Genomic DNA, 23,506 nt, shown 5'->3' on the forward strand with positions numbered 1-23,506 from the left:
TATTCTCTATTATTTCACAAATAGATATTTTTTATTTTTAAAAAATATTTAATGTAACAAAAATCACGATGATCGAAATATCTAATTTAACATTGAAACATGCAGAAAAAGTAACACACAATTGAAAGATTGCATTGCTCATGTATATTTCATTAAGTAGCTATTCTAATTAAATTTGGTTCTTACATTGACAACTATGGCTTCTTTGGGACATGGAAAGTACAGTAGTTGACGACTGATACCACAAGTATCGTTGATTACATAGATTAGTTTAATGTGCTAGAATCATTGGCAAGTGAGACGGATTAATCCAAGTAAAACTGGTGCAAGAGGCTTTCAATAGCTTTCTATGAACAAAACAGATCATGAGTTGCTAGGAAGCTTCCAAATCTATCAGCAAAGATGGGAAGCTCTAGAAGGTGATGCAATGGCTGAAACTTGAAATCTTCTATGCTAGGCGATGATCAACCATATCTATCTGCAGAAAGTATCTTTCCGATCAAAAACAAGGGAAGAAGTATGCACACAAGGGCCGAAGGAGAGATGATTGCATTACAATTTGGTAATAAGCTTACATCTAGAATACATACTGCTTCTATTAGGTGGAGGAGCTCCTTGATTCTGTGGAAGAAGAAGAATGCATAGGCGTCAGATGCAATTAAATAAATATTGTTTTTGAAGCAATAGGCATTCTTGTCAATATGAAAGTAATCAAACAAGAAACTAATGCAGAGTAAATTTTTTATTTACTCTCCAATGAAAAAAAACAACTAAGTTTTATCCCACTAGATGGGATTAGCTATATGGATCCTTTTATACCATTGAATTCTATCTCCTAATATATCATTATTTATTCTTAAATAAATTTTATCTTGTTTTATTATTACTAAACCAAGTTTTTTTTTTGTCTTCCTCTTCCTCGTTTGATATATGTGTTGTCATAATTTCACATCGTCTAACTAGAATATTTATTAATCGTCTAAGTACATGCCCGTACCATCTTAAACGTCTCTCAGAGTTTTTTCTCAATAAATGCAACTCTGATTTTCTCTCTAATGCTCTTAATTTATTTTTTCATTTCCAATGAAAAAACACAAGAGTGAAATTTAAATTTACCTGAAAATTGCCATGATACTCTGGTACAGCAGTAGAACCTGCTGAAGTTCAACATATCAAATCATGAGTAAAAAGGTCAACTGCATTTGCATTGTGAAAGAAATAGGAAAAATACCACTTAAATAACCAGTATTTGAGTGCTGATAGTATGGCAGAGAAGACCCAGCTCCAGAAGGGTATGCGCCTCCAGAAGGGTATGCACCATAGCTAACCAAAACATCAACATTTAAAAGAAAGTATAGGTTGCTCAGATTGATGAAGTCACTGAGGTTAGATAAGCAAACCTTGAGCTGGAAACTGGAAAAGATCTGTCAAGACGAGGATGAGGGTATCCTCTGGTGTCTAAGTATGAAGCTTCTTCTCCCTGCAGCAATAGTAGCATGCCAAGGATATGATCAGAAAAGATCAAGGTGGAATTGCACTACAAAGCAGTAATTACCGGATAAGAGAAGGAACGTTTTGCTCCAGCCACATGTGGATAATCTTGTATCATAGGACCTGGTTATGCAAAAATACAAGTGAGAAATGAGTCATAAAATCATTAGAAGTACTAAAAAAATGTTCGTAAAACTAAATGTTAAACTTGAGTGAGAAAATAGGAAAACAAAGCAGAATCACAAGGCTGTCTATATGGGAAGTAGACAAAGGAATAACACTCTCATTCCAGCAGTAGCAACCAGTGGGAAGGTCTGATTGGAGCTAATAAGGACTAGTCAATCTACCAGGCAAGGACTATAGAAAATGAAGACTAGGAAAGAAAACATAAGGAACATAAGAGGAAAATCAAAGGGAGTACAATAAAGCCCTCCAAATGATGGAAACTTTGGTAATTATTTCGCAGCAGATATCTTCTAAAAACCGAACTGGAATTTGAACCACAGAGCTCCGGAGCAATCGTTGCACTGAACTTGGACCCGAATATTTATTCGGCTGAGTCCATTGACAAGATCAATTTAGTTTCACTTGTTAAACTACAAATTTATTAATTTTATTTCAGAACATAAATTTAGTCAAAAAGAATAAAAAAAGTTATATCACATTTATAAATTGCACATCTCAAAGAAACACATGCTCCATATTGACATAAAAAAATACAAGCACACTCAGACAAACAAATATAGGAAAAAATAAATACATACGAAACTGGCAATGATATAAAATTAGAATACTCAATTTGCAATTGTATTTTAAATGCAGGATTTTTTATAAAAAAATGGATATATTTATTATATAGTATGCCAAAAAAATGAATAAAAATTATGTTATGATCCCAAATCTGATCATTTGAAATTATAAGCTAATATTTTTTATATTTCAAGTCACATGACCAATTGACTATTTGATCTAACTGGCAAATTTTGATTTATTTTTTTTTTTCACTCTGAACAAACATCACCAACAGAAGTATCCAGTTGCCAACTTCTCCAGCGCAATTGGCAGCCCCATCTAATTTTTATAACTACGTATAAACCTCAACATTTGCAAAATAAATAAATATTAAGCAAATTCATATAAACTTCTCTAGGAATTACGTCATAACTCATGTCTAAGAAACACAATAGACACAATTGGTCCAAGTAACATGACTTCCTCTTCTCTTCTAATAAGGCATAAATTGACTGAATATCACTCATATCTTCCACATTTAAACATAACAGCATATTCTTTAATCATATTAGGGAGTTCATTGCTGTAAATTTGTTCATCGATCTTCATTATTTTGAATCATTTACCTTATCCTTTGAAACCAATACAAAACGAAGTTTTAACCGTCTTAAGCGAACATGCCAACATATATCATAATGGCTACTAAATTTTCATAGTTATCATCGAAAGGCAAACTCTGCCCATGACGAATTATCCGTCATGGCCAGTCCCAAGCCCAAATAAAGGAGGACTGTGTTAGATTGTAAGTCAACGTTAAACTATGACAAATGTTCAATGAATTAATCCATTAAACTATTGCATTAATGTTAGGTTGTTCCTCGGACGGAAAGCGTTACAGATCCGACTATAACGTCTTGACAAGGATCGCTACATCTCCAAAACTCGGGTGTAATGTTAAATATACAAGAATTTGCATTTCAGGTCTGACTACAACGTATTGATAAGGACCGCTATATCTACCTGAGAACTTGATATAATGTTAAATAGGCAAATGTTCTCATACCATAGGTTGGTTAAGAACAAATATAATAAGAAAATTAATAATCTAAGATTTGAAATATGAAACATAGTAACCCTCATAGGTAAAATAATGGAGGCAATAGATACAATGATTAGGAGAAGAATTATATTTTGTGTATACAAGAGACAAAATGAATATGCGAGAAGGCAAAAATGATTGAGAACTCATGTTTTAAGTTATGGTACATAAGAAAGAGTAAAACAAGAAATGGAGTTGGTATTTTTATAGATAGTTCATTAAAGGATAAAGTTCATTAAAAGATGAAGATGAAGTTACAAGAGTAGTTAGAAAGAATGATAAAATTATAACTCACAAAATAGTAGTGACGAAAGAAACTATGAGCGTAATTAGCATATATACACCTTAAGTGAGATCAAATGAAGATATCAAATCAAGATTTTATAACGACCTAGATGAAGTATTACAAAATATTCCATCAAATGAAATGATTTTAATAAGAGATGATCTAAATGACCATGTTGGAGTGAAAAATGAGGAATATGAGAGGGTACATGAAGATTGTGGGTTTGGAACAAGCAATGAAGAAGGAAAAACAATATTGGATTTTATGATAGCATATGATCTTATACTAGCTAATATGTTTTATAAGAAAAGAGAAGAACACTGGGTCACGTTTAAAAGTGAGAATAATAAATCACAAATTGATTTTCTTATAATCAGAAAGAGGGATAGAAAGATTTATAAAGTTACATGGTCATCCATAAAGAAAACTTAACTACCAAACGTATGTTAGTAGTGTTGAATATACATCTTAATCATAGTATCAATAGAACGAAAATACACACGACTACTAGAATTAAGTGGTGGAAGTTAAAGGATAGGAAGCAAAATATATTTAAGGAGAAGGTAGTAGCACAAGCAAAATATACGGCGACTCTAATACGACATGAGATAAGATGATATCAAAATTAAAAATGATATCTAAGAGTATATTCAATGAGTTAAAGAGGCATGCATCACCAAGGAATCTTGGTGATGAAATGAAAAAGTACAAAAAAAGTGAAGGAAAAATGAATGACATATAAGAAATTATATATTTATAAGAACGAGGAAACAACAACAACCAAGATTTATCCTCCCAGGTGGGGTCGGCTATATGGATCCTTTTACGTCATTGAACTTTATTTCCTACTATATCATCATTTATACTTAAATAAATTTTATCTTGTTTTATTATTGCTAACCAAGTCTTTTTTGGTCTTCCTCTTTCTCGTTTGATATGCATTTATCATAGTTTCACATCGTCTAACTGAAGCATTTATTGATCGTCTAAGTACAAGCTACACAATCTTAAATGTGTCTCTTAGAATTTTCCCTCAATAGATGCAACTCCAACTTTCTCTCTAATGCTCCCATTTCTTATTCTGTCCATCCTCGTATGTCTACACATTCACCTTAATATCCTCATATCTAAAACTCTCATCTTCTGCTCATGTGTTCGAGTCATAGCACAACATTTAACTTCATATAACATAGCAAGTCTAACTGTGACTTTGTAGAATTTTCCTTTAACTTTTAGAGGTATTATATGGTCACATAAAATACCCGATGCTCTCCTTTATTTCAATCATCCTGCTTGTATTCTAAAAAGACATCTCTTTCAATCCCTCTATCATTTTGCAAAAATAATACTAAATATTTAAAGCTTTCAGTTCCGAACAACTCAACATTATCCTAATAATTGTCTCATTACGTTTAATATTGCTAAACTTAAATTTCATATATTCTGTCTTTATTATACTAAACCTAAAACTTTTCCCTTCTAGTGTTTTCCGCTAAGATTCTAGTTTAGCATTTACTCCTTCACGTGTTTCATCTATTAAAATAATATCATCTGCAAACAACATGCACCACGGTACTGTGTCTTGAATATGTGTAATGAGTTCGTCCATAATTAGTGCAAAAAAATAGGGACTTAGAGCTAATCATTGATGTAACCCTATCTTTATTAGAAATAATTCAATTGCTCTGCTTGAAGGCTTTACTCTGGTCATTATATCCTTGTACATATCCTTAATTAGTTCAATATATATTACGCTAACACCTCTGTTTTCTAGATTTCTCCATATAATTTCTCGACCCTATCATAAGTTTTTTTTAAGTCAATGAATATCATGTGTAGATCTTGTTTTTGTTCCCGATATTTTTCAACAAACATGAACCCAAATTGATTTTCGATCGCCATGGTATCCTTTCTTAATCCTTTTCCTATTACTCTTTCCCAAAGTTTCATAGTATGACTCATTAGTTTAATGCTCCTATAGTTTGCATAATTTTGTACGTCTCCCTTATTCTTATATAAGGGAATCGGACATTTTTTTGTTTTCAATATCATGTTAAATAATTTTATAAATCATTCAATATCTTGTTTCTCTAGGCACTTTCATACCTCTATCGAAATATCATCTAGTTCAATAGCTTTTCCATTGTGCATTCCATTTAAAACTTGTTTTACTTCAGAAGTTTGAATTCTATGATAAAAATTTAAATTTCTATACTCATTTGACTTACTTAAATTACATAAGTTAAGTTAGTAACCTAAACTTTCATTAAAAAGTTGATGCAAATATCTCTTCCACTGCTCTTTTATTTCTCTATTGTTTGCTAGTACCCTATTATATTCATCTTTTATATATTTTATTTGGATAAGATCTCTTGTCTTCCTTTCTCTCATTTAACTATTCTATAAATGTCTCTTTCCCCTTCTTTTGTATTCAATTTTTAATATAATTGTTCAAAAATTTAATTCCTTGCTTCATTTACCACTTTCTTAGCCTCTTTCTTGGCTATTGTATATTTTTTTTAAAAAAAATTCTTATTAATACAAATATATAATTCCTTATAAGTTGTTCATTTTTCCTTCTATTTCTCTTGTACTTTCTCATTCCACCACCAAGATTCCTTATTTAATAGTGCATGTCCCTTTGACTCACCACACTCTTAGCTACTATTTTCAACTTTGATATCATCTTATCCCATGTCGTATTAGAGTCACTACATATTTCATCTAACATTTATACTCCAACCTTCTCCTTAAATATATTTTGCTTCCCATTCTTTAACTTTTATCATTTAATTCTAAGAGTTGTATATATTTTCTTTCTATTGATATTATGATTGAGGCGTATATCCAATACTACTAACCTATGTTGGGTAGTTAAGCTTTCTCCAAGGATAACCTTACAATCTTTATAAAAATTTTTATCCTCCTTCCTAACCATAAAAAAGTTAATTTGTGATTTATTATTCCCAATTTTGAACGTGACTAAGAGCATCCACATCAATTACCCTATTTAAAGATTTTACTTTAAATTTTGGATAGGTTAACTAAAAATCCTCTACATCAATTACCCTATCCATTCTCTAAATTTAGATTTGATGAATAGTGATTCTCTAAATTTAGGAAATGAAACCTCTACCCTAAAAATAAAATAATATTTCTTTTTAATCTCTCTCCTTCCACTCAATCTCTCTCCTTCCCCTCATTCCATAAATATAATAATAAAAAATAGAAGAGAAGAAAATAATAAAAAATTAAGGATGATGAAAATTTTAGGGTATTTGATGTAGTGTGTAGTGAAAAGTGATTATCTAAATTTAATAAAGTGGGTCATTTACCCTAAATTTTAGATATAGTAATAGAGAAACCGATATGGATGCTCTAAATGTTTTTCTCTTTTTTAAAAAAATATATTAACTAATATAAGGTCATATGCTATTGCAAAATCTAATATAGTTTTCCCTTTTTAATTTCTCATTCCAAATCATAACTCCCATGTACCCTCTCATATTCCTTATTTTTCACTCTAACATGCTTATTTAGATCATCTCTTATTAAAATTATTTCATTTGACGGAATATTTTGTAATACTTCATCTAAATCGTCCCAAAACTTTGATTTAGTAGCTTCATCTAATCATACTTATGTTGCATATACGCTAATTATGTTTATAGTTTTTGTTGTCACTGTTATCTTAAAGGTTATAATTCGATCCCCTTTTATAATTACTCCTACAATTTTATCCTTTAACAAACCATCTACAACAATATCCACCCATTTCTTTTTTTACTCTTTCTCTATCACTTCTCACCTACCCATTTTGTCTCTTGTACATATAAAATACTAATTCTTCTCCTAATCATCATATCTACTACCTCCATTAATTTACTAATGAGAGTTACTATATTCTATGTTCAAAATCTTAGACTATTAGTTTTCTTATCATATTTGTTCTTATCTAACCTATAGTGTGAGAGTTCTTGCCTATTTAACACTACACACAAGTTCTCATAGAGATGTAGCGGTCATTGCCGATATATTACAATCAGACCCTGCAACGCGAACTTTTATATATTTAACACTATACTCGAGTTCTAAAGATGTAGCGATCCTTGCCGAGACATTATAGTCGGGTCTTGCAATCGTTCCTTCCTAGGAACAACCTAACATTAACATAATAGTTTAATGGATCAATTCATTGAACCTTTGTCATAGTTTTAATGTTGACTGACAACCTAACGCAACCCTCCTCATTTACCAGGGCTTGGGACCGACCATGATTGGTTCGTCATTTATAAATGATGGATACAAAAGAAGGGGAAAGAGATATTTATAAAATAATTAAAGTGAAAAAGAAAAAACAAGAGATCTAATTCAAACAAGATGTATTAAAGATGAATGCAATAGAGTACTTATAAATGATGCACAAATAAAAGAGCGATGGAAGATATATTTTTATCAATTTTTTAATGAAAGTTTAGATGTCCAATTAAATTTAGGTAATTTAAGTATGTCAAATAAGTATAGAAATTTAAATTTTTATCATAGAATTTAAAGTTTAGAAGTAGAACAAGTTTTAAATAGAATGCAAAATGGAAAAGTTGTTGACCCGATAATATTCCGATAGAGGTTGAAGTGTCTAAGGAAACAAGATATTGAATAACTTATAAAATTATTTAACATGATATTGAAAACGAAAAAATATCGTAAGTACTCTAGTTCCCTTATATAAGAATGAGGGAGAGGTACAAAATAATACAAACTATAGGGTATTAAACTAATAAATCATAGCATAAAACTTTGAGAAAGAGTAATAGAAAAAAAATTAAGGAGACCACGGTGACCAATAATCAATTTGGACTTATGCTAGAAGCTATACATCTTCTAAGATAACTAATTAAAAAATAAGATCTACACGTGATATTCATTCGACTTAGAAAAAACTTATGATAAAGTTCTAAGAGAAACTATATGAAGAATTCTAGAAAAGAAGCGTTAGCATAGCATATATTGAACTAATTAAGGAAATGTATGAGAATGTAACGACCAAAGTGAAGACTTCAAGCGGATTTACTGGTGCATTTACAATAGAAATAAGGTTACATCAAGGATTAGCTTTAAGTCCCTATCTTTTTATACTAGTCATGAACGAACTTACTCAACACATTCAAAACACAATATCGTGGTGCATATTATTTGCAAATGAAAACTAGAATCTTGACGGGAAATACTAGAAGTGAAAGGTTTTAGGTTTAGTAGAGTAAAGACAGAATATATGAAATTTAAATTTAGCAATATTAGATGTAATAGGACCAATATTCTAAAAATCATCCTAGGCGGCTGCCTAAGTGCTAGGTGTCAGTCAGCCGCACTGAAAACATATTAGTCGGCCAACCTAGGCGGCATTGGCGCCTAGGCAGGATTAGGCAGCCTTAGACGCTGACTAATTAGTTGAATCGTATAAGCACAGCAAAAATAGTACAAGAATTTCATGATTTTTTTTTAGTTTGAACTTTTAAATTTTAAAAAAAAACTGAAATGTAACCCTTTTTTTTATGTGTTGTGCTTAAGTTTTATAGGTCATAATCATTGGTCCAACAAAAAAATCGATTTGTTGGCTTGCCCTAGCGGCTAGCAAAAAAAATTTCATTTTCAGAGCGAATGAAGAAACCGACATTTTGGAGTTAAAAGGCTGGAGAAATCGATTTGAAGAAAAAATTATTGTCTAATTTTTCTTGCGATTTGAAAGGGATTGAATTGAAGATTGGTCAAAGTTTCATCCTTTGAAAACGTCATTTCATCAAACACTCGCAATATTCATTAAAGTCGCAAGGTAATTTGTTTTCATTTTGATACTTGCAAATTGAAAGATAATTTATTTTAATTATTATGTAATTTATGTTTATACCATGGAATCTGTCTAATGGCGTCTAGCCTCTGCCTAAGCGGTCTAGGCGTTGGTTGGGCGTCTAACTAGCGCCTAGCAACTTTTAAAACCTTGAATAAGACAATTGTTAAGATAGGAGATGACGAGTTGTCTAGCTGAAAGATTTAAGCATTTAGGATCATTTTTGCAAAATGATAAAGGGATTGAGAAGATGCCTTACAAAGAATACAAGCAGGATGGTTGAAATGGAGGAAAGCGTCGATTATTTTATGTGATTGTAAATTACCTCTAAAACTTAAAGAGAAGTTCTACAAAACGACGGTTAGACCTACTATGCTATATGACGCTGAATGTTGGGCCATGACTCGAAAACATTAGTAGAAGATGAAAGTTGCACAAATGAAGATGTTAAGGTGGATGTGTGGACATATGAGAATAGATAGAATAATAAATGAGAGCAGTCGGAGTTGTATCTATTGAGGGAAAATCTGAGAAACACATTTAAGATAGTACGAACATGTACTAGATGGCCAATAAATACTCTGGTTAGGCAATGTGAAACTATGACAAATGCACATTAAACAATGAAGATAAAAAAAAAGAAGACTTTGTTAGCAACAATAAAACAAGTTAAAATTTATTTAAGTATAGATGATATAGTAGGGGATAGAGCTAATGACGTAAAAGGATCCATATAGTCGATCCCACTAGTCGGATAAAGCTTGATTGTTCTTGTATCATCAAAAGGTAAAATCTTTCGGATGGTTAATAAATAATCATTTAGTATATTATTTAAGTTCATATTCTTAGCTGGAATATTATTCTACATGGAAATGCAGTATGGATAGCATGATTTGCTACGTTTATATACAAATTCAGCAAAGTGAGATATTTATCTAAACAAATTACTTAAAAGGAATATTTAAATAAATAATTATAGGAGAATCAGAAGAAAAAAAATCAATGTCTAGATTATAAAGATATCACTAAAGCTAATTTTTTCTAAGAAAAATCATGAATACTAACAATAAAAAATATCCACTAAAGCTAGGACTTCAAAGGTATGACAATTTCATCCAAGGAGATACCTCTGCCATAACCACCTTGCCCATGTTTCCAATGAGCTTGCTCCCTCAAAACTTGAAGGAGTTCATTGGTAGTAGAAGTCTTCCTGTCTCCACCTGTAATATTAATATCTCCTCTGAAAGATTTTCTCTTGTATGACGAATCAATTGTCTTGTCATCACCTAGAAGAAAGATTCAAGATGAAATGTCATATATCATTGGATTAGAGTTAAATAAATCTTAAGAACCACAACAGTATATTTAAATTATAGTCACTGACAAAACTTGCACCAAAAGTATGGGGCGGGCTAATTTATAATCTCCTGCTTAGTCAAAGTTCACTAACAAAATCTTGCTTGGAAACAGACAGTCATTTTCCATTCTAATGCCAAAGTATTGGTTATTGCATATATTTAGAAGAATAATAAATCAAGTTACCAACAAATTCTGAGAAGAGGAAATTTATTATATTGTTGGCGTTAAACAAAAAACTGTGAATATTTAGGAAACATTATCTGCATAACATATTAACTAAAGGTTCTTATTATCAATAAAAAATCAGAGAAACGTTGAAACATAACATTATCTTAAGAGGGAAAGGAAACAGCCTACTACATATTCTATGTAAGACATATACAGGCAAGTACCCATATGGTGAGGGCAAATTTTGAACCAAGACCATGACAACAACTTCAAGTTTTTACCAACTTAGTAGTAGGCACCTTCTGAAAGAAAACATCTTTACAAACTATTCAGTGAACATTGTATACAAAATTCAACTTTGGAGATTGAAATGATAATATCTTAGGAATCATATAGTGGTTTCAAACATAGGTCAAATGAGGTTACGACAACTTTTTTAAAAAATACAGGGTTGTATTAGAATTTGAAATAGTTTACGAGGTCATGGTGCATTTTAGTTAACTAGGTTATTCAACAGAAATTTGAGAATTAAGATAAACATGTTAGGTAGCACCTACTCGAGTAAAGCATCTATAGACAGTCTATGGAAGAATTCCATGGTAATCGCTGCAGCTTGACAACCAATACAACCTAGTAGTGAGCTCCAATAGATGAAATAACAACAACAACAAAGCCTTTTCCCACTAGGTGGGGTTGGCTGTAATATTCCAATAGATGAAATAAAATGAGAAAAAATGCATTGAGACAATACAGACATTATTCAAAAGTCCAATCAGTTCTATAATTAAACAAGTTGAATCAGCCAGAGCAAAAGGTACAAGGAATAGAGGAACAGCGAATAAAACTCTAGTAAATGTAATGGAAACTAATCTAATTGATTTGAATGTTACTAAGTTGATACCCTTGCATAAATTTAGAAAGAGTGAATAAATTCATGTAATCCACAAATAGTTGAGACGAACATTGACTATAACAATTAAGGATCAATAAAAAGACTATAAGAGGAGAACCACATGTGAATTTTGTGAACATTATATTGATTGACAAAGGTAGGGACCAGATCATACACAGCATCAATCAAGATGCAAATAATGCAGCTCAAGATAGTAACAAACACACAAAAAAAAAGACAAATCATAGATAACTGATTTTGATTAATAAATAAAAAATGGTTAGTAGGAAAGAAAAGCCAACATATGGATAAGTGTCACTAAGGGCATTCAGATGAATTTTCCTACCAAGGAACAAAATAATCCTTCAAAAAATGAAATACTACCTAATACCCATGCTAAACCAGGATACTAAAAGAATGTGATTATATAATAAAACAGACAAAAATAAATTAAAAAAAAAAATCATACATATCCTTTGAACTCTGCACTAATTCCTTCCATGATGAAGTTAAAAAAATGGATTGCATAGCAAGATGTTGCATATGAAAAAAGTTCTCAAGAAATATAGCACACATGGAGCAGATATTGCATGTGTCCTTTTTCTTCAGATGGAAATGATCCAAAGAGTCAAAGGATAGACAGGTTAGGTCATAATTAACAAATGAGAAATCCTTGTCTCAGTATTTACTCAAAAATAAATATTAAAAAAAATAAGAGCAGTTGTGAAGCTCAGACCATGATAAGGTTGAACATCAAATAGTTCATCATTATCTGATAGCCATTTTCTATTACTATTTTGTATGGTTGTAGTTTGATTAGGCCGACCCCACCTAGTGGGAAAGACTTGGTTGTTATTGTTATAGTTTGATTAGAATTAATTGAACTTATATTTATTCAATTATCATTTCAATAAGAAGCTGTTAGTTCAAGAATACAGCCAGATGATGTTTGGTGAAGATTCTAGCCACAAATATGCCACTTTAGCAGAGATCTTAAGAGACTCTGTAATTATGCTATATATCTCCAACACACCGTCACAAAATTTTGTATGCACATTGCATAATTTTAATTAATTTGTCTCATGCTCAAAACACAAACATAAGGAATATGAAAATATTCTTACCAAATAATACGTATCAAATAGAACAAAAAAATGTATTTAAAAAATATAAACAGAGAAAATTGGAAAATGGAACTTTGACATAGACTTGTACCTCAAGACACTGAAAATATCAATTTTGATAATTGAGGTAAACAATTCGACAATGATTAGACAATCATATACATTGAGATAATCACAATATAGATAGAAACAAATACTTAAACAATCCCATTACCTAAAGATAATTGTTAAAAAAAGATATTCATATAATTTGTACAGATAAAGGATGCTTTAACTATTTTAACTGAAGACATTAAAACTTACGTTGCATAGGCTTAGTCTTTTCCTTGTCTGTGCTTGTATACTTTGAAGACCCTTTACTCTGCTTGCTCTTTTGCACAGGCTTAGCAAATGATACTTTAATAGGCACCTACAAACCAAAAAAAAAAAAAAATCCATACAAATCAAGCAAAAAGATAGGAACATAATATACTAAGAATTATACCTTTGAGCCATTCTCAGTTACGTCCTCCTTGAATGATTCAATGCATGAAAGAGCTGCCTCTCTAACAGTGAAGTTAACAAAAGCAAAATCTTTTCTCTTAGCAGTGTGAATATCACGTGAATGGACAATCCGTTCAATCTCACCAAACTTGCCAAATAACTCCCTTAACTTGGACTCATTCCACGAAGATGGTATGCCCTCAACATAAACAGATTTCACCTTAAATTAAAATAATAAAATATAAGTAACCTGACAAAGATTTCATAAGGAATCTTAACTTGAGAATCATAAAGCTTAACCAAGAATTTGTTGATGAGGATAATTTTTTTGAAAACCTCATCCATTATATGTTAGAAACAATGTGTGTGCATGCACATGCAAGCACTTGTTCTATGATGATTGAAAACAGATTTTCAAGAACCAATTAGTTTATTTAGAAAAATGTTTTATGTGCATTCTTCCGCACCAGCATATATGCAAGATACAATGAACAATTAGATATTGAGATTGGCATTAAAACATTCTTAGCCATTTAATAAGGTGAGATGGATCCAAAAAGCAAATGTCCACACATAACTTAAAACAGATGGATTTCAAAAAAAAAAAAAAAACTCAAACTAATTGGACAACATGATTGGATCAAAAATAATAAGTGTACAGAATTTAGTCATACAATTTCACATTACGTGACAAAATTTTGTCATCAATCCCTTGTGATGGTTCTAACCTAAGGAAACAATTAAATATGGCTGTTACTGTTTATGGACAATTAGAAAGTACACAAGATTTCAACCCTGAAGCAATTTTTTGGGAGTAAAATTGCACAAGCCTATCCAACAAGCATACTTGGTATTTTGCAATAAGAACCACACACACACACACACACACATATATATATACACACACACAAGACCAAACTACTTTGAAAACTTTCAGAAATGCCAGAGGGCTAGGGCAAAAAGACGGTAAGATATCTAGTTCAAAATATAACTTTCCCTCCAAGGCTCCAACCATATATTTTAGAAATACTTAAACAGTTTTTCATGTAATGATCAGAGCCTAAGAATCTCATGAAACTAACAGAAAATATCATTACAAGAAAAAAAAAAAAGAGAGACCTTCTGCAACTCCTCCTCATTAGGGTCATTTAATGGTTCAGCCCAAGAAACAGAAATATTTCGACCTTTTCCAAACACATCCTTTTTCTGAAGTTTTCTGTAAGCAATATGTGCATCTCTGTTAGTTTCAAGCTCAAGGAAAGCAAATCCACGATTTGCATCTGCATTGTGAGGATCAGGCATGACAGTGACAGTGTCAATCTTTTCAATTCCAATATCTTGCAAAATCTTCAACACCTGCTCACAATTCACATGACACAAATAGAGGAAGAAAATTGTCACCATGAAGGGCAAAGGATTCTCCAGTTGATATGAAGAAATTCTAAAACTTACATCTTCTTTCTTCCAGTCCTTATCAATGCTTCCCAAATATATAGTATCATTACCCTCAAGAGCAGCTGCTCCACAAAGCTTTCCACAGATCTTCAGTTTACATTAGTACAAAAATTAGCTTTACTACCAAGTACCAACCATACTTCATAATTCAGAACAAAGAACATCTAAACTATCTTCCACAGGAGCTAAAATAGAAGCATGAAAGATATATCAGCTCAAGTTTACATACAAAAAATTAGCATAAAGGAGGATAAACAAGAATAAGTTAACAGACCATGTGGACAAGTATAGCAAAGTCAGACATAAATAGGCACACCGGACATGTTGGCAAGGATAAAATGGAATATTCAGATAAAAAGGATAAACTGAACCCATATAGAGAGAGAGAGCACCAAAGTCACCAATATAATACACTTTGTCTAGATACCACATATGAGACTCAATATCATCATCTAAGCAGCCTATACATTCAAACATCATGTAACTATTAACTCTAACACTCCTATCAAGATGAAGCATAGATATTGTTACAAAAATAGAAACTCACAAATAAAAAAAATGACAAAATGTTCGATAAAAATAATGAAGACCCAATGCTAGTACAATTGTTGAGACTTAGATGATGTAATGATATGTACTAAGTCGACCCCAACTAGTAGGATAAGACTTAGTTGTTGTTGTAGTAATGATATGTACTAAGTTGACAAGTTGATATGAGCTCCAAAAGAATAAAATCTTCAGTATATAATTTTCATCTTTAACTACCCTCAAACTAAAGATACTACAATACACTAAGGTTCACAAATATAGAGAAAAGTTGTGAAGAGATACCGAGGGATTTTTAACTTAAACAAAGAGAATATATCAAAAGAGATTGTGTTTTGTTGGTTCTTTTTATTTTTCCTTTTTTTTTAAACTCATTTGCATTATATCTACATGGTTTCCTTCGGTTGGTATATTACGATTGCTCTTTTGGAGCAAAAGGTGATAATGCTCATCCCAGCGGCCCAGTATCACCGGCCCTCCGCTAGATACAAGTAGGTAAATAACTGGAGGCATTTTGCCCTAGCCCATTGCATGGGGGAGGTCAAACACCCAAAATTGATCCCAAGACCTATTAGAGCAACCACCCATGTAGTTACCAACTGTGCCAACCTGTGGGAGTCATATTTTGATTGCTCTTGATTGCATGTTGTATTGATCTGCATTGATTGATCTAATCAGTACTGTTGCTTCTTCACACTAATTTATCTTGGACTTTTGAGAACAACTGTGATAACAAGTTGGTGAAATTAATTAACTTTACCAGTTGTTTACAGTCATAGCTGTCACAAAATTGATTCATTTTGGACCATCACAGCATCTTTTTCTTCCAATGATGACTATTGTCTATATCATGTATACAATAAATTATGAGTTTGTCACTGGAATATCTTTCATGTTTGTTGCCATGTTAAGTTTAGCACATTCATGCATTATGCTGAAATTACTGAGGTTTGCTCTATGTGGGCTATGGATCATTATTCGGCTTGTGTCAACTTTTAATCGTACAATGCTTGGGTAGCATGTGTGCACACGCAAATATAGATTCGACAGTAGTGGGTCAATAGAGTAAAGTGATGATTAGGTAATTGGTAGAGGAACACTCATGCATACACTGAGATTTCTGAAGTTCTGTTGCAATAATAAAAGTTTCTTCTGTTCCAGTTTTTGGTGTAATGTTGCTGTTGCATTTTAAGCTTGTGTATTTTAGCATTGTTTGCAGGGTTTTTCCATTTGTATTTGTTGTATTGTGTGTTCTATAGTGAGTTATGTTAGCGTGATATTGTTGATGAAAGTAGTTAAAGAAACAGCATTGTAATAATATTTTAGTTTTTTCAGTGTATATATATTTCCACAACTGCAAAATAGGCATTCCAAATCAATAATACAAATAATTAGCCCTTTTTTAATATGACAGTTTTAATAAGACTGAAAGTGCCATGCAGTATATGCAACTTCCAATTAATGAAAGCATACTCCAACTCAAGGGGGGTGACAATGTAAGTAAAAGAAGTCAATGTACAATGTGTCATCAAATGCCATTTATAGGAAAGATATAAACTTTCGAGTCCTAAATGAAGTAAATTTTAATCTACATATTGGCTAGAGATAGCAGCTATATAAAATATGTAAGCTTTCAAGTCCCCAGCAACTTGATGGGGAAAACTTTTATCTCAAATTGGCTAGAAGTAGAAACCTTCAATTCTTATAAGGTTGACAGTGAACCTTAGTATTCAGTTTCTGTTTGAATAAACCAAAATAGACTTGTAAGTATCAAACCAAACAATGCATCCTAAGCACACGGGTCCATTCAATGTGAAAAAAAGACCTTATGATTGCCAATTGCAATATATTCAATAATAACTACACAACTGAAAGGTCTCTTCAAACACATTCTCACCAGCTTAAATGGTTTTATTAATTGTATCTTTTATCCTGCAGAAATATCAATTCAAAACTGTTTTTGAATCTCTGAAAACATCATAAACAAAGAATTCCTAAGATTATCCTCATGTACTAAATTTGCACTACTTTAAGGAGCATGAGAGTAACATATATAGCAACCAGGATCATTCATTTCTCAAGCAATATTCTGTCCTGTGATTTATAGAATATATTGATTGAACTGCTGATATGAGAAGAACAAACAAATAACCAATTTCTTTCATTCTCATGAACAAAAATATCTTCCTTAATCTAGTCTGTGTTTTAGGAATAATATTTGTGTCTATCTATTCATAAGTACTATGGCAGACAATTATAATGTCAGGACCCATAAGTCACCAAATATTTTAAGTGCAATGCTTCTTTAATGTGATATCTATAAATCCAATGGAAAAAAAATATCTTTCTCATTCTTCAAGTTATGATGCAAATGTGGGATCAAATATTTTCAAAAACAGCCATAAAAATTAGGTGGTGAAAATGTTCAGGTAACAAGACATGCAGAAAAATTACTCTGTGAAATCATATGGTTATTTCTGAGATATGCATTACAAGTTATCCATCCTAAAGATGGGACCACAATGTTACTTCATGAACATTCTCCCATACTCAGGGAGTCAAATTAAACAAAATTGAACAGAGATTGTATTGTACAACAGCTACAAAGCTCCATGAACTAAATTTAAGAGGCAAAGAACAAAAATGCAATTACCTCAACTCTAGGAAATTCAGAGACGGCCTTTTTAGCATGCGCTGGATCCTTATACCTCAAGAAAGCATACCCCTTGTTCTTCCTTGTTTGGCCATCCATCATCAGTCTTACTTCCACAATTTCTCCCACCTTTCCAAAGACCTTCTTCAGATCCTCCTCCTTTGCATCCCTACTCAACCCACCAATAAAAATCTCAGTTTTTCTCCTATTCTTCCGCTCGTACATCCCAGCCATCTCATCACCGGCAGCCACCATTGCCTCATTGTGACCTTCTTCCTTGTCCTGGTTCCTTTGAGCATCATTTTCCTTATCCTGCTGCTCAGACATCCCGTCCATTTCATCACTAGCAGCAACCAATCCCTCAATGTGACCTTCCCCGTTATCCTGCCTTTTTTTAGCATCATTGTCCTTGTCCTGTTGCTCGGACAACTCAACCATCTCATCCGCAGCAACCACCACTGTGTCATTGTGACCTTCTTCCTTATCCTGCTTCCTTTGATCATCATTCTCCTTATCTCCCTGCTCGTCCTGATCCATATGCATATCCTTTTTCAAGTCATCCCGTTCCTTATGCACACCCTTCTCCTTATCTACCTCATTATTCTCAACCAGTACAGCATCTCCAGCCGCAGCATCGGAACTAGGGTTATCAGACCCGGTTTCAGCGACTAGGGTTTCTTGTCTGGCCGTCTCCGCTGGCTGTGGCGACGAAACCGAATCCTTCTTCGCTAAATGAACCGCCTTAGGGATGATTTTCTTGACTATCTTCTTCTTGATCACCTTCCTCACCCGGACGGCTGTCTTCTTCCCAGCTCCAGAAGGCACCACAGTTGCTGTCTGAGGTGCCGCAATGGGAACCTCCACCGCCGACGCCTGAGGTTCCGTGACAACGATCGAAGGGTTCGCGTCGGCGGGAGTTTCCGAAGGTTCCTCTGCGGCTTCGACAGCGGCAGCGGGGGTTTCGGGAGGCTGGACGACGGAGGCATCAGGGGCAGGAGGATCCGGGGTAGGCTCGATGAGCTCGGACACGGGTGTCTCTGAGGCGATGGCGGAGGGGGGAGGGGTGACGATTGCGGGGGAATCGGCGGCGGGACGAGAGGGCTCGGCAGCGGGAGTGTTGGGGATCTCGGCGGCGGTTTTCGTTTGGGATTTTGGGGTGGTTTTGCGTACGGTTTTGACGACGCGCCTCTTGGGAGGCATCGTCCTGGTTTTGGTGTTTGGGTCGGAGGAGCGCCGACGGGAGAGACGAAGAGAGGAGGAGAGAGATCTGCACTGTAAGTCTGTGACCTTGTAACTAAATTGAAAACGAAATAATAATAATAATAATAATAATAATAATAATAGACACGAAATTACAAGGCTGTCGTGCCTAGAGGTGCAAATGGGCCGCGGCCTGCTTCAGACCGGGAATAGATTCTCCGTGGCCCAAGAACCGAGTGAAGTTTTTATTTGTAAATTAACAATATTATTATATAGAATAAATATTTAAAATAAAATTATTTTTAATAATGCTAATTCCTATCTTAAGTCCTTGTTAATTGTTATACTTCTTTTTATATATATACACACATTTTAATAACAATATTTTTATCAAACAGATTTTATATTTTATATTTTGAAAAATATAGATTTTTTTATTAATTTTTGTCATATGACACTCATTAGGAGCCAGGATCTCCTGGACCATTTTTTTATGGTCCAGGAGATGTGTCACTCCTATTTGCGGTCGAATCGTGATCACGATCCAGTCACAATTGGTTGCGATTCATTCTAGGGTTCATCGTCCCCACTAGGTTATAATTTTTGTTCGGATAGAGCGGCAGGAGGCCGCCCGGAGGACACGCTCGCTCGACGCCCAGTAATTTGGTCACTTATCCACCACTGGAAGCCTCCAGGCGGCCTCCGGCCGCCCGCTCCGAACAAAAACTATAATTTGATGGGAACGATGAACCTTAGAAGGGATCGCAACCAATTACGACCGGATCGCGACCACGATCTAACCGTAAATAGGAGTGACACATCCCCTGGATCACAAAAAAGTGGTCCAAGAGATCTCCTCTCGCCAGATAGCCACACCCGACATAGGCATAGCTTATTGACACCATATGCGTGTCGTACAGGGACGGATCTTAAGTTCCAGCTCGAGCTAGCTTCAGTTCTATTTAAAATGCTCAATTGGTTCCAATCTTTGAACAACTTTAATCGTGTTCATCCTTCAAATTTACCCTTTTCTTTGGGTGGCCGAGGGGAGACGTCAAAGACATAGGTGCTTTTGTAGGAGTTCTTTCGAACACTAAGATATCATGAGAAGTGAAGTAGACGACAAGGTTCAAATACCTGAGGAACACACAAATTCACAATGAAAAATAACAACAACTCCATAAACAAAAAAAAAAATGCATTCATTTCTTTTTCCCTCTCATTTGACTACAATCTGACCATTTAATCTTCCTGCTGACCGAGCTGTTGACTTTGTCGCACCCAGAACAATCTGTTGGGACTGACTTGTTCTCGTTTCCGCGGAGGCTCAAGTCAATCTCATTCGCGCATACTACTTTTGTTCTTTAATGCAAAAGCGAACAAGAATGTTTTACTTTTCGTCCAAAAAAAATGAAGACTGTTCACAAGCGAGGAACAACTAGAAGATGAGAATCTAGTCAAAAAGCTAGATCTGCTGACGAAGTTATCGAGCTGCCCGATGTTTCGACTACTTTTGTTTACGTTTCCATGCCACGAGCCCAATTCCAACTTATCCTCTGCCAGCAGGCAAGCACAAACAAAAAGTCAACCCAACACAAATACTTTGACCCGAAACATTTGTGTGTGTGGGTAAAGGTGATACGCGAACCGATTGACTCAAGGAAATAAATGACAAGTCTTGATCAAGCCAACTCGGTTTGGTGGACCTGACCAAATCTACCTTGTCCGTGTGGGAAGCCATTGACTATCAAATGGAATTTGTCAGACCAAACTGAGTCTATATAAACTCCAAGAATGTATTGCCAGTTCCTCACAGCTCGAGATTTTCAAGCACCTGGATGGGTTTCATCACGAAGGAACAGATTATCGAGTCCCAGGAGACCTTTTGCCTCTTCGATCGCGACGGAGATGGTTTGTTCTTGGTTCCTATCCTCTGACTGAACCCTGCCTGATCTCCATTTTGGTTAATTGTGTTAAATCATGTTTGGTTCCTTAGGTTGCATTACAATGGGTGAGCTCTCGATGATGATCAAGTCATTAGGATTGAGAGCTACCGAGGAGGAGTTGCAAGAAATGATAAGTGAGGTGGATGCGGACGGCAGCGGAGCGATCGAGTTCGAAGAGTTCTTGAGCTTCATGGCTAAAAAAATGAATGTAAGCAGTCCACGATAGTATTTTCGTGTAGCTTGTTGAGTTAATAGTCATTTCACGGGAGATTTATTGTTGTTGGCTCTTAATAATTAGGAGACCGATTCAGAAGAGGAAGTGAGGGAGGCGTTCAAAGTGTTTGACAAGGATCAAAATGGTTTCATTTCTAAGAATGAGGTGAGATAGAGTTAATATCTAACTTTTTTAGTGTATTAATTATTATGTTTGCGTAGACTTTTGCAGTTTAAAGAAGGAAAGTTTTATGATTTTGCAGTTGAAGAATGTGATGATAAGTCTGGGAGAGAAACTGACGGACGAGGAGGTGGATCAAATGATCGAAGAGGCAGATTTAGATGGAGATGGGCAGGTAAACTACGAGGAATTTGTGAAGATGATGACATCTTTATAGAAAGAAAAATGGGATGTGAGAGGTTCTTGTTGTTAGAATTGTCATACATCATCAATAATAAATTAGAGGATGTGTCTATAATAAGATCTAACTATCATTAATCTTTAAAGTAATATTGAAAATTGAAACAATAGCTAACGAAAAGTTGACCTAAATCCATCGCAAAGAACTATTGCTTCTTATTTGTAGCCGAAGATCCTAGGAACGCAACGGATGTCTTCCATGGGAATGAGCCAGCAACCCAAGTTCTTTTCAATAGAGAAGAAGTAAGAGGAAAAGAGCACAATTCAGCATGTCCTAAATGAACCATATTTCTTTCTTTATATATCTGACCCAACTTATGCGGACTATCCATCATAAAGTTCATACCTCATTAACAACCTATCAATGTTAATGAACAAGGTTAATGGATCTGTACATTAAATCCACATCTATTTAATATAAATCCCCTTTATATGCAATCAAACATTAGATCACTTAATTTGTGTGTGTTAATCAATTGTAAGCCTACCTTATGGAGGTTAAGACCACTCATATAGACTTAATTAGATTTAGTCCACCCATATGGACTTAATCCTACAATCTCCTACTTAGGCTATACTTGATTTCTTATACACCACACAACCTCTTAGTTAAGCTCAACATGCCAAACTTTATAGGTTAAATTCCCCTTTAAATAATTTGATCTATTAAATCAATTAATACAAAACTAAAGAAGACATAGTTACTATAATTGTAACAAGACTCAACAATAATCATAGTACTAATATCATTAACGATATAAATCAAATATGGATGTTTAGTACAAGAATAATGTAAAATGTGATTTATGAGTGTCCATTTTCAACAAGTTTCCTTTATGACCCAAACTGAGTCCAAATCATATTTATCAAAATCTTATGATAAACTACAGTGGTAAATCATGATTCAACCTTATAACTCCAAATGGAGTTCATATCATATTTACAACAACTAAATATAAAAGTACAACAGTAAATATGATATCCATATGTCAGAGAAAGTCAAAACCAAGCATACATATAAAAAAATCTGTAGTATATACAATGAGCCAAAAATATGTATTCATGAATATAGAGCATTGCACAAAATACAAATTTCTACATAATGGGTACTTCATCAAAAGGAAAAACCCTTATATTCAGCACATGCTGATAAAACACCTTAGATAATAACCCCGTGGTGAATGGATATGCTAACATGGAATCTGCCCTTATATATTTTATCATTATTTGATCATTCTGAACTTTTTTCTTTACCACAAAAAAAATTTATGTATATGTGTTTAGACTTCAACAAACTACAGTTGTTCTTGAAATATAATTCTACAGTTTTATTATCATAGTTGATCCTCAATGACCTGTTAATATCCCCAAGTATTTATAAACCTGTGATAAGGTTCTGCATTCATATCCCATGATTGGAAGCTCCATAGCAGGTTATAAACGCTGCCTTCATAGTGGAAGTGGTTATTAACGTCCGTTTGATGCTTTTCCATGATACAACTCCTCCTGCCATCATAAAGTCATAACCTGAAGTGGATCTCCTCCTATTCAAGTATCCAGCAAAATTGGAGTCCGAATATCCAATGATCTCTA

General features: G+C 33.7%; 2 protein-coding genes across 3 annotated transcripts; one reads left to right on the forward strand and one right to left on the reverse strand.

Moving 5' to 3' along the window:
• Positions 1-121: 121 nt before the first annotated feature.
• On the reverse strand, positions 122-19,420 carry LOC121988495 (heterogeneous nuclear ribonucleoprotein R-like). Of its 2 annotated transcripts, none has more exons than XM_042541960.1 (12): positions 18,134-19,420; positions 14,932-15,021; positions 14,599-14,835; positions 13,481-13,699; positions 13,300-13,405; positions 10,581-10,739; positions 1,556-1,614; positions 1,401-1,480; positions 1,232-1,323; positions 1,117-1,154; positions 576-621; positions 122-478 (listed from the first exon to the last, which is right to left on the reverse strand). In XM_042541960.1, the coding sequence occupies exons 1-12, from the start codon at positions 19,331-19,333 to the stop codon at positions 465-467; spliced, it is 2,340 nt and encodes a 779-aa protein (XP_042397894.1). In that variant the 5' UTR covers positions 19,334-19,420; the 3' UTR covers positions 122-464. The 2 variants fall into 2 exon arrangements, with proteins under 2 accessions (XP_042397894.1, XP_042397888.1); XM_042541954.1 differs by having other exon boundaries at positions 1,117-1,157.
• A 1,728-nt stretch (positions 19,421-21,148) lies between these two features.
• Positions 21,149-22,018, forward strand: LOC122016619 (calmodulin-like). Its single transcript, XM_042574019.1, has 4 exons — positions 21,149-21,244; positions 21,330-21,487; positions 21,578-21,658; positions 21,756-22,018. Exons 1-4 carry the CDS (start codon positions 21,172-21,174, stop codon positions 21,888-21,890), a joined length of 447 nt encoding a protein of 148 aa, XP_042429953.1. The 5' UTR covers positions 21,149-21,171; the 3' UTR covers positions 21,891-22,018.
• Positions 22,019-23,506: the final 1,488 nt, after the last annotated feature.

Source organism: Zingiber officinale, chromosome 1B, assembly GCF_018446385.1.
Source record: "Zingiber officinale cultivar Zhangliang chromosome 1B, Zo_v1.1, whole genome shotgun sequence".
Classification (NCBI taxonomy): domain Eukaryota; kingdom Viridiplantae; phylum Streptophyta; class Magnoliopsida; order Zingiberales; family Zingiberaceae; genus Zingiber; species Zingiber officinale.

Coding starts and splice junctions, on each gene's coding strand:
- LOC121988495 (XM_042541954.1), bottom strand. CDS start 19,333: ATGCCTCCCAAGAGGCGCGTCGTCAAAACCGTACGCAAAACCACCCCA. Junction 13,700..14,598: donor ATGAGGAGGAGTTGCAGAAG/GTCTCTCTTTTT, acceptor TTTTAATTTAAG/GTGAAATCTGTTTATGTTGA. Junction 1,481..1,555: donor AACGTTCCTTCTCTTATCCG/GTAATTACTGCT, acceptor CTATTGCTGCAG/GGAGAAGAAGCTTCATACTT.
- LOC122016619 (XM_042574019.1), top strand. CDS start 21,172: ATGGGTTTCATCACGAAGGAACAGATTATCGAGTCCCAGGAGACCTTT. Junction 21,488..21,577: donor TCATGGCTAAAAAAATGAAT/GTAAGCAGTCCA, acceptor CTTAATAATTAG/GAGACCGATTCAGAAGAGGA. Junction 21,659..21,755: donor GTTTCATTTCTAAGAATGAG/GTGAGATAGAGT, acceptor ATGATTTTGCAG/TTGAAGAATGTGATGATAAG.